This window comes from Lathyrus oleraceus, chromosome 3 (assembly GCF_024323335.1).
Source record: "Lathyrus oleraceus cultivar Zhongwan6 chromosome 3, CAAS_Psat_ZW6_1.0, whole genome shotgun sequence".
Lineage (NCBI taxonomy): Eukaryota > Viridiplantae > Streptophyta > Magnoliopsida > Fabales > Fabaceae > Lathyrus > Lathyrus oleraceus.
The window spans coordinates 511,317,458-511,330,148 of record NC_066581.1 but is presented as its reverse complement, the minus strand read 5'-3'; the positions used below and the strand labels follow the sequence as shown (position 1 = coordinate 511,330,148).

At 32.3% G+C, this 12,691-nt stretch overlaps 1 protein-coding gene across 1 annotated transcript; it reads right to left on the bottom strand.

Moving 5' to 3' along the window:
• Window positions 1-6,629: 6,629 nt before the first annotated feature.
• On the bottom strand, window positions 6,630-11,222 carry LOC127128500 (uncharacterized). The gene is made up of 12 exons (XM_051057852.1): window positions 10,941-11,222; window positions 10,647-10,843; window positions 9,678-9,750; window positions 9,371-9,445; window positions 9,170-9,280; window positions 8,713-8,755; window positions 7,921-8,014; window positions 7,671-7,770; window positions 7,490-7,585; window positions 7,264-7,396; window positions 7,056-7,140; window positions 6,630-6,959 (listed from the first exon to the last, which is right to left on the bottom strand). Exons 1-12 carry the CDS (start codon window positions 11,025-11,027, stop codon window positions 6,830-6,832), a joined length of 1,224 nt encoding a protein of 407 aa, XP_050913809.1. The 5' UTR covers window positions 11,028-11,222; the 3' UTR covers window positions 6,630-6,829.
• Window positions 11,223-12,691: the final 1,469 nt, after the last annotated feature.

Here is a 12,691-nt window from a genome sequence, read left to right as displayed (position 1 = left end):
GGTGGTGTAATGGTGGTATGAACATGATTTAGGGCTTGGAGCAAGTTTCAAATAGCTCATAAAGTGAATCCCAATTGGCCAATTGTGTAAAAAGTCAATGAATCAAAAAGTCAAAGTTTGGTCAAACTTTGATTTTTAATGGAAAAGGTCAAAAAATGCCATTTTGATTGGCAAAGTTTTGGAGGGTGAAATTTATATTTTTGGGAAGAGGATGAAAAATGTGGTTTGTAGGAAAAAACCCCACCAAATTTGGCCTTATGGTTTGAGAGATATGCCCCTTTGAAGTTCACAAATTTTTTGAAATTGAATTGATCATATCTTGACAACCATACATGGGATTTGAGAGTTCTTGGACTTTTTGAAAATGGGAGAACAAGATCTTCAACTTTCATGTTGGGAAAAAATTCATTTGGAGCTTGTATCATGATGCAAGTTGAGGATCAAGAAGTTTCTATTTTTGGCAGTTGAAATTACAGGTCCACTTTCTATTTTGGGAAATTTTCTGATTGGCTTCAAATTATTCCATGATGTTGATTGCCATGACACATGAGGCCTATTAGGACATGAATAAGCTCTCTCAAACCATTTCCCTCCATCAAAACCATAAAATCAACCACAGTTGACCAACTTTGACTTTTCTAGGGTTTTGGACTGACTGTGCACTTCTGATGAATTCCAAACCCTAATTCCTTGAGACCTTGACTTCAAATGATGTCCCAAGTTGTATGGATTCTTGATTATTGATCATGGTGCCCAAATTCCACAGGAATGGCCACCATCCACTGCTTTGACTGACTGTTGACTGTCTTTGACTTTCTTGACTGATTGTGCATGAACTGCTGGCTTCCGAGCCTTCAACCCTTGACTTAAACACTTCAAATGGGCTTCCAAGTCATGTGAACTTGATGGGCAAACCCTAGGGCCTTGGCTCCTTGGGAAACAACTTTGCTTGATTGGTGGACTAATCTCCTGATCAGTTTGACCTAATTCTTGCTTGCTTGCTCTTGAGGCAACTGAGGACAATGCAAATGCTATGCAATGGATCATGATATGCTATGACCTAATATGAGATGTTATGTACAATGATAGGTGCAAATTTGAGGTGCTACAAAGGCTACTTAACAGTACAGGTACCGAGCATCAATATAAACATGAGATTTATCCGTAAAGAGAGCACATGCTACTAGATGTAGCATGTACCCCCTTGCCAAGACAACAGAAAGTGAGCTCCCCTATTAAAATCAAACTCCTCTGGCACGACCTCCTCAGTAACCCAAATCTCGTACAACCGTCATACATGCAAGCTTCTGGTTAATAACATGAGCGGTGAAGAATCTATCGTTGATGGGGAGATGGAACAAGGAGGAGACATCATCTAAAGTGATAGTCATCTTCCTAAATGGAAGATGAAAGGGAGATGTCTCATTGTGCCATCGCTCAACAAAGGCAGTCAGAAGTGAAGCTTCAAGCATGGTGAGTGAGCAGTTGGCAAATGCTAGGAGCCTAAAATCAGTAACAATCCTCCTGACCTACTTAACCATCAAAATCTTACAGAAGTTATTCATCTTTGACCCGTGGAATGTCACCTTCAGCGTGGTCGGGTCCTGTAACAAACAAAGTTAAAAATATTATCAGTTAGTTTCAACACATCAAGTATCAATAATAAATAAACTAAAGTTAAATAAAAAATATATACATATACCTTCCATAATCGATATACCACATGATATGCATACTCGGTAAGCACAAATCAGTCACTAGGTCCTCCCAGGAACTCTCCATCAGTATGCAGTGATAGATTTGTCAAAGCAGAAGGCCTAACCTATATATCACTAGTAGCAATAGCCTTGAAATCATCAACAATAGGGGTCGCATGTGTGACAGCCACCTCATCAGCAATAGGGGTCACATCTGTCTCGGTCACCTCATCAGTAACCTCGTCAGCAATATGGGTTGCATCCATCTTAGTCACCTCAGTTGGGTAAATAACAGTATGACCATGCACCTCCTCAACATGAACAACCTCAACAACATGCTCATTTGTATCATCTTTGGGATGCTCATCTAATCTAACTGCTCGATATCGGGTGCTACGGGGTGCACAGAACATTGCAGCCAACCATTTTCAGTGAGAACCAGTTGGAACTACTCTCTTAGCCCGTAGCTGGGAAGACACTTCCTCGGCAGCCCTAGCTCAGGCCACTACTCTATATGTGATCATGCCTCCAATAGTGTCGTCATTTTCCCTGGTCTTCACTGTAAAATGGAAAAAAGAAAAAAAACAATAAACTATCGCCATATTTGAAATTTCCGATAAAAAATTTAACATTTTGAACTACCAGAACTTTTAGTATTTTCGATAAAAAATTTAACATTTGAACTACCGGTATTTTAAGACTTTCCGGTGCAAAAATATATACCGGTTATTCTGAAACTTCAGATACAGATACAAAGGGTTTTATCCAAAATTTTGAAATTCCCAGTAAAAACACATGAATTCTGGAAAAAAAAAATTACTTTTAACTAAATTTCTGATATCAAGAGCAAAAATTTTGATATCGCTCAGGAAGTTTTGAGACATGCGAAAACTTTGAGTGGATTTTGAAAAATGGTTTAAAAGGTGTGAAGGATAATATAGTCTTCACTCAAATTGTGGGTGTGTCATGTATAAGTGGAGGTGGTAGGTTAAATACTCCCAAGTATATATTTGTGTGATCTTAAGTTATATCGCTACCCACTGTCCTCGATCCTTATGTCAATCCATTTGTGTTGATCTTAGTCCACGTAACAATTGGATTTTTCCAAATTATCATAGTGATTTTTGGATCTTTCTTGAATTTAGGCTCGACGTTTATGTTATAAAGGAAATCCATCTCATTTCTTTTATTAGCATCCATTCCTTTTGAGATGTCGGAGTTGGTCTGAATGGGTGTGAAGATTGTAAATCGTAGTGCTCATAATTGATTAGTTAAAGGCCTTAACCGATTATATCAATTGTAAATTGGAGTGTTCATATAATCATTTCATATGTTTATGAACACCATTAATCAATCTCATAAGCACCTTGATGGCTCCTCTAATGGTTTTAAGGAGTTTTATCGAATTAAGAGGTTAAAAACACTTTTAGATGAGTGTGTGCATTTCCTTAGTAATTCAAGAATTATTCTAATATCTTTTACAAGACTCTGATCACTCAGACCCGAACCATGAGAGATTTCACAATTCCTCTCTTTCACAAATTTTGAAGCTTTAAGATCTCATTCTAGATACTTCAATGATTTAACACTTTATTTGAAGTTTGACTCTTCTATCAAATGAGGCTTGATAAGGCTTCTTGATAGACACCGTCTTTAGAATTTCTTGATTAAGATCATCAGAGATTCCACCAAAAGCTACTTGACATTAGGTGTTGTCCTTAAGAGATTGGTTTGACATCTTGATCAAAACTTCAAATTAAGATTTCACCGTGTAGTCTTGTCATTATCAAAACAATATAGGTCAACTAACTATTGCAGACATTATACATGTAAGCACATAGATTCATAAGAGTTTCCTCTTGATATTTCCACTAAAAACAACCTTGAGCTTTTACAGGATCATCTCAAACAACATTCAACTACAACTTAATATTTTGCACAAGATTAATCCTCAAACCTTCTAACAACAAACACAACTTTTACATAGGGCTAGATCAAGAACCTTCCCTCAATCTTTTTTAGGTTTAGCTTACATCTTTCAAATATTTTACAAAGATATTACATAAGAGAATCACACTCTTGAATAAAACAAATTTCTCACAAAACTAGTTCAACGCAACTCTCATAAAAAATTGTTCACTCCTTCGGCACTAAGACAACTCTAGTGAAAAAAATATTTTTTAGAATAAAAGAGAGTTGAAAGAATAGCAAAAAGGTTTTTATTCAAAAAAAACGGTGTGAAGTGATATAATAAAAGTTCTCCTTTACATAGGAAAAATATTTATCAAAAGATAAACAATCCATGGGCATTTTTTATGTTTTAATCGATTAACCTTAAGTAAATGATTAACCAATCCAAATAATAAAAGTTTGAGTTTCGATGTCACTTAATCGATTATCAACTTATTTAATCAATTAAGAGTCATTACAAATAGGTTTGATCGATTAAAGGAAGTCCTTAATTGATTAACAAGAGAAAAATATTTTTCTAACTGATTAACCAAGATTCTAACCAATTTAGTGCATTCTTAGAAAGGATGAAGTTGTTATACTATGCTTGGGTTTGCTGCTTGTCTTGTTTACTATCATTTACTTTGTTTTAGTCACTAAGTCTACTCTCGGTCAAATCATTTCTCATCTCTTAAGAATGAAGTGTTTTTTTCTAAATCATTTTTTTTGTATGAATAAGTAAAAACCTTTTGTCTCAAGTCATTGCAAAATGGTTCAAGTCAATTAATTGGAAAATTGAAACAAAAAACTCATGAATGCATAATTCATATCATACTAACTTTTATTTCATTCATACATTTCACTCTTCTTAAAAATAAGTTTTTAGAAATATGATTTGAATCAGAGTTATGCATGATTTGAATCATGACATATTTGTGAATTTCACAATTTGCCTTTATCAAAGTGATTTAAATCACATGTTTTCTTGATTTGAATCATATATGATTTTGATTCGAAACACACAAAAGGCTAATTCGTATAAAAAGTTGGAATTAAATATTTGGATTTTCGTTTTGTCAAAGTCATCAAAGTCATCTGAATCGTATAATTCCTTGTCTTGAATTCGTAACTCGAATCAAATATGCAGAATCTGTATTTTTAAATTTTTTATTCAAATCATTGTCTCATATATTTAGTGTTTCGACATGTGTCATGTCTTCTAAGTTTTCTATCTAAGTGTTGTTAGAAATGTGACATGAATCATTTGGTTTATATACACAAAAGTTCATATCTTAAGATAGTTTATAACATGTAGATTTTTTTGCTAGAATGATTCATTGGTTTTTTTCATCTCTATCGGTATTTGATTTTGATGGTTGAAGATTGATTGCCTTTTGAGCTTCAGTTTGGTTTTAGCATGTTTATAAATCTATTATTTCTTGCACCTTATTCCAAATTTCTATTTATAAATGTTTTAATTTTGGAGAGTCATTACAAAACATGTGATCCACTCGTAATTTTATATGTTTTTATTATGAAATTATTTATTCATATAATGCTTTAATATTAGTACAATTTTCTTATTCTTTTCACATCAATTTCATATCAAACTTTAGTTTATTACATCAATCAAATAGAATTTGCGGATTGCTTTTATGAAGTGTTCACGAGAGAATAGTTACTTCTCTAATGAATGATATAATTTATCTAATAACTTCTAATAATTTTTATTAAAATCACTATTATCATCTTTCACATAATTTCTTATTATTAATTTTTTATATAATTTTCAATTAAAATTAAAATTAAATAAAATAATATCATATATATTTTCACATATGTTTATTACAAAGTGAATATACGGGCACAGAGTGCCCGTCTAGACGCCAATGGGAATAAGTTACAAATGAATGATAGAATAAGAGTTATAAATGAATGATATTTTTATTAAAGGAAAAAATTTAGTGTTTGATACAATTATTTGTATAAACGAGAATAAGTTACAAATATTTTTATTAACGGAAAAAGTCTATCGTTGATACAATTATTTCTATAAATGAGAATAAGTTACAAATATTTTTATAAAGAAGAAAAGTCTATTATTGATACAATTATTTTTCTAAACACGGGAATAAGTTACAAATATTTTTATAAACGGAAAAAAAAAGTCTATTGTTAATACAATCATTTCTATATGCGAGAAATTATTTTTATAAACAAGAATAAATTACAAATATTTTTATAAACATGATGAATCTATTGTTGATACAATTATTTTTATAAACAAAAATAAATTACAAATATCTTTATAAACAAAAATAAATTACAAATATCTTTATAAACAAAAAAAAATTCTATTAATACATTTTTTTATAAACGAGAATAACTTATAAAAAAAATTATAATCGCTATAATCGCACACACGGACTTTAAACGCTTATACTATACCAAATAAGTGTATTATTTTTACAAATATTTAAAAATAAATTTGATCAAAGAATAACGATTGATACATATTATTAATCTATATTTGTAATGTATATTATTAATTTATATTTATAATTCTATAAATATTTATCATCTCTAAAACAAATTTCAAAAATAAGATATGGTCAGAAATATATCACTAGGATAGTTTAGTAGTTTTACTCTAAAAACATCACCCGGGTAGTTTACTAGTTTACTACTATAAAGGTCATGGTAGTAAAATTGTGTTATTTTTATTTTATTTGTATTGAAAAATATATCCGACTTAAGTGTCTGTCTTATGTCGTCATTCTGGTCCCTATCAAAGAAATTGAAAGGTTAAAAAAATCAAAATATTAAAGAAATCATAAAATCAACAATATTATCTATAAAATCAACAATATTTATGTAATCAACAGAGGTAGTGCAATTAAAAGCTATAATGTAGAATAAGAATAAAAAATGTCATAGAATGGTGATTTATGATAATGGATAAGATAAAGATAAAAATGAAAATGAAAAAAGAAAATATAGCTTAGTATTTATCCCTCATTTAGTTGTTACAACTAGAAAATAATTGTATCATCTTATATCAGTCTTTATGCTATATTTACTTGAGTTAAAAACTAAAATAGCACTCAGAGAGAATTTCAAAGAGCCATTTTTTTAACTACAATAACTAAATGTTGGAGACTAAGTAATAGAGCAAAACATGATTATGAGGCTGCAGCAGATGATCTTTGAGTCTTCAATCCAAACAGATTCTCAAATAGCATTGGAGCCATGGGAGGAATATTCGCAGGTTGAGGAGCCATAAAGTTTACTATCTTTTCATGAACATTATACCTTCAATAACAAGTCATTCAAAAGCTTTATCAGTTCTTAAATGCAACATATATGACAAAGGCTGTAAAAAGGAATTTAGTTTTGATGATTTTCTACCTTATCTTGCGACTTTTTGAGGCCCGACGATCTACGATTTTTCTCTTTTTTGTTTGCATCCTTTTCAAAGCATAAAATGCTTTCTCTGTTAAAATGAAAATAGGCAAAAATGAGAAAATGGACTTCAATACATGAGAAATATTGAACCGACTGTTTGAGAACGGTAACAGATGATACTAAAATTAATCAGCCAAAACGAAATTGTTACCAGATGATGTGGGATCAACAGTCTCGAAAAATTCTTTCAATAATTGCTGATAAAATTCAGAATCGTCGAGCAGTTCAGGATCGCCGTCAGCATGTCTTACCGCTTCATCAGAGCTATCACTAATCTTTGAAACCTGGAGACATATGCCAGTAAGTGTCAATGACAGATAAGTAAATCGGTTTCTTGCGGTTTAGCTTAGAAACAACTAAAGATAAAAGTGACTTACGGATCCAAATACGTTAACAGCTGATCTTCTCAGTTGCATCTGCTTGACCATTCTACTAGGATCTCTCATATAGCCAGCAACTTGATTGCTTATATCCTGCAACATGGACAACAAATTAGGAGTAAAATAATCGGTGTCCTCATCGCATAGTCGAATTCGCACTCCAGTCATAGAACCTCACCTGATTAAAAGCATGTTTGCCTTTAATTGCAGCAGCACCGGATGTCACTTGTGTCTTCCTCTGCCATTTGTTGATAGACTTGTCTCTGAAAGATGCTATACTGCAAGATACAATCATTAAGAACATCAGCCAAACTTAAAGAACAGCACATGCTTAAGATAGAAATGCAGCTAAACTTAAGTACAAAAGTTGTTTAAAGAAGTGAATGCCTAGCACAAAAAATAGTGCACTTATAACGATATGAAAATACCTGTTGTGCATCCGAGAAATTTGTGACCACTCTTGATCAAGATTGTCATCCAAATTATTAGAAGCTTCTAAGTCTTTTGATGACCCTTCTGAACCTTCATTAAAAGAAACGAAAAATGTCTGGTTATTTTGGAAGTTAAAAGTCACACGTAAGAACTTTGTCATCTCCATCACAAATCAATGTTTCCAGCACAGTCAAAAAATAGAAAGAAGGAAAAATAGATATGGAATTTATCATACTTTGAGCACTACAACATGAATCATTAGGCCTACATGGAGAGCACTTTGCCAGTCCTCTGCTCACTAAACAATTATTAGAAGAACCCTCGCCTCAAGCAGCAATCAAGGCATTGAGATTTGAGTCAATTGTGTTACAGAACTGGATCAATCCTCGCCTCAGCCACGATTCTTTCTCAGTCTCACAGAACTGGATCAAACCGGATTTAAATTTGGTTCAATTTTTTCATATATGATTTTTAATACTTATTTATTTTTATCATTTTATTTATCATTGAACAAATTGAACCATGATCCAAAGGTATCGCCGGTTCGATCTCTAGCCTGGTTTTTATAACATTGCTTCAAGTACATGGTACCAAAATAGAAGCAATATAAATCCCTCTCACGTTCCTAAAGCATTTGTGGTACTAACAGAGAATAATATATGCATAAGCATCAACAATAACTACAAAGATATGTCGCAAACATAACAACGTGTCAATGGAACACAAACGATAACAAGAAAGAAAAATCTAGAATAAAGGAGAATGGAAAAAGAACATGAAGAAATCACCATTAATAGCTTGGGTTACTGACGGATTCTTTGCAATCAGAGCCTGGAACAAGAAAAAATGCTGTGATTAATGAATATTTTACAGAGAGAGAAACATTGACTAATAAAGTTAGAGAAGATTGAACATAATGTCAATATAACAAAAAAGCTGATTCATAATCTTCAGATGACATTACATAGGCCTGGTTTTAATTAATTTCTAGCTTATGGGAGCTTCTAAATAAGATTGAGTTTATTATTCTTCACTTAGAAATTTCTGTATAAGGTTATAGATGTTTGCAGAGAAGTTAAAAGAGAGATTTAAATTGCAGTGTAAACAATATTAGATGCAATACCTCATTCAACTTATCTTAAAAGTGGTTTTTGAGGTGTTTATCTAAACTAGGTCATAGAGAGACATAGAAATGAAACAACATCAAAAAAAAACATTCTATTCAAATTCTAACACAGCACACACCTCTTGCAGTTCCAATATAGAATCCAAAGTCTCCTTGGACGAAGTTATCAAATCTGCATATGCAACTCTAACTGTCTCATCTGATTCACAGAATGAAGCTTTTACTGATTCCTGCAGACAAATTACCATATTTGGCTATGACATTTATATACGATAAGATAGCAAATCACATTAAATCACAAAAATGGAGTAGGAAAATACCTCGGGTAGCCTGTTAGAACTTGAGAATGGCTTCTGAAGTAAGAATCTAAGCTCGAGAATTTTGTACCAGAGGGCCTTCAGTCAAAACAAGTTTTGATTATATTATTACAAATTCAAAATGGAAACCACTAAATAATAAAATAGCAATCATGACAGCTACAATTAACAACATCTATATTTCAGTTAACAATAAATGAACATTTTTCATCCTACTATAATACAAAGAAAATGAGGAAACAGAAGAATAAATAAGTGACAACAAATCTCCAAACAAAAAGATCTACTCCATAATGAACAGAAAGCACACCTTCTGACTTTTCGCAGCTTGTCCTTTAAGAAGATCTTCATCCTTATGGTGCTTCAAGTTCTTCAAAATGTTTCTGAGATTAAAAATAGATAAAACTCATTCTCATTTCAGATTTCACAAAATCTCATGTAGATTAAACAATAGAAATAGTACAATAGAAATAGTAAGATGATTCATAAGCCATCAGGTTGATAGAAGGCCGTATTTCTTACATTAACGTGTTGCATAACTCTGAAACTTTGAATCTAGTAATAAAGAAAATCTCATACTTGAGAGCTCCCTCTCCTACCATATCAGGGTCCGAGGAAAGGTTGGACCCATTATGGGTCCATTGTAGGCAAATACAGCAGTGACATCAACACCAGTCACGACAATGATAGTGACACGTAGATGCCAAGAATAATTAAACAAAATGGAAGTGATTGAATGCAACCATATGTCGGAGTCAAATACCAAGATGTGTCATGCCAGACTCTCTTTTAATCTTAAGTGTAGATACTATATAGATTGCTGGTAGTCTTACCTTGTGTTTTCAAATGCAACTATGAATTTACACTTGCTAACTATGAAGCATCAACACCAGTGTAGTCCATGGCGGAGAGCCAAAATCCCACCATACCAGCCGCTTTGTGGCGTCGTTATAGCGGATTATAGCAGAAAAACCCGCAATATCGGCCGATATTTACCATAACGCCGAGCCCTTATAGCAGCCATGGCACCGCTATTTGATAACATTGATCAACACTTAAGATAAAAAAAAACAGTTAATGGTGTCCGACATGTGTCAGTGTCTGACACCAACACGAGTTACATTCAATCCCTTCTAAATTATTATGGTTTCTACATGTCGGCGTAAGATGCCATGATGCCCGAGTTATCATCAGTGTTTCAGAGCTTGCTAGCAATAGAAATTAAAGTGACACCCACAACACAAACAAAAAAAATGTATCAATTAGTATATAATCTTACAGCTCCTGCTCCTGATGATGAAGATCTCTATACTCTTTCTCAAGTTCTTCCATCTCATCATGGTTCCATTCACTTTTCTTTACTGTCCCATCTTCTTCTTCCTCATCTGTCCCCTCATCCTCTCCCTCATCTTCTCCTTCATCTTCATCTTCTTCTACTTCCTCCTCCTCCTCCTCCAATTCGCTATCATTATTAACCTAAATCATCATGAAAATCACCCATAATCAAAACTCACAAAGAAACCACTAAACCGAAACAAAATAACAAACTTTACAACAATGAACGAACATTTACCTCTTCGTCGGACATAACATCGTCGTATTCGTCCGAATCAGTGTCACTTTTTTGCATTATTTTAGATTTCTTCGAGGATGAACCCATTTCAAAGCCCAAATTCAAATTTCTTGTTAAGAATGAACAAAAGATAACGCTGATTAGGGTTCAGAGTAGAAGAAAAAAATGGTTATATCAGCTTCGCAGAGAAAGGGGCGCGGCTGCGATGGAGGGGATTGAAACGGAGAAGGGTTTAAGAGTTCAGAATTGTTTTTCTTACCACTAAATGTTCCAAACGACGCCGTTTCGAAAGAAAAAATTATAAAACCCTCTTAAATAAAAAACTCTATTCAAAATTTTAAAAAATCTATATAAAAAAAATTCAATTAACTCCCACATAAAAATTTCTAGTTTTAGTGTCGAAATTCAATAATAAAAAATAATGATGTAGTACTCTTTTATAATCTTTTATTTTTTAAAATATGATGTGGAATGTTTAGTTGGTATTTATGTTTAATTATTGTTTTTTTCAAATGTCATGTTAGATTTTTATTTTTTTCATTGACTTTTAAATATTAATATTTCAATTAAACAAAACCAGCAAATAAGGGCTAAGATTTGAACTAGCTTTTCTTATTAATTTATATTTCCCAACATAGAATATTTTAGATTTTAAATAAAATACAAAAATTAAAGTGAAACAAATATATTTATAACAAATATATATTTTCTAATATATATATATATATATATATATATATATATATATATATATATATATATATATATATATATATATATATATATATATATATATATATATATATATATATATATATATATATATATGGCATATTTAATAAGAATGTTATTTTTATATGAGAATGATAAATGATTGAGATTAAAAAATTCATTTAAGGAACATGTGTCTCTTGAATTATTTTTTTTAAATAACCATATTTTTCAAATAAAATTCTAAAATAACCTATTTTTCAAAATATTTACGGAAATAATCATTTTCATTGAACAGAGACGTCAATGGCCTTGGCGCATACATGCAATGAAGTCAATTGCATTGGCGCATACATACACTACATCATATATATGCGCCAATGCATGTGGCGCATGCTATATGTTAAAAAAATTTTATATTTAATACTTATAAACAATTAAATTAATTACGTAAATGAGAAACAATTATTAATATTATAATATAAAGTTAAAATACATAATAATTGACAAGAAAATCATTGAGCTGCCCAATTAAAACGTCCCCCTGTTACACATCTAGGTGCGCTAGCCTGCCTTCGAGGTCTCCCACGATTCCCTGAGATGTTTGGGGTCTTTGAGTGCTGACATGATGCAATGGTGGCTGGTGTGAAGGCTCGGAGGAAGGTCCAACGGTATTTGATAGATTTGTCATCATTTCTCTTCAATAGTTTGGGTGTTGTCGTCAACGGCGCTTCCGTAATTGAGTTTGGTTCTCATGTTATCTTAGTTGGGTTTTTGTAGTTTGGTCGTTTGTAGACGGTATGGTTGCCCGAATTGGCGTATTGAATCGTTTTGGAAACGAAGGAATGGTTCATGTGGTGTACTAAAGTCAAACAATGGTTGGGTGTTGTGACGTTGGAATGTTTGGGTGTTCATAAATGGGGTGCTACGATGGCATGAGGTTGAATCGTATGAATTATTCGGGCTATAGACAGATGTGGTGGTTGCGTATGGTTGTTGATGGTTAGGGTTTGATTCCTGGTTTTTCAGTTTGGGTGTGT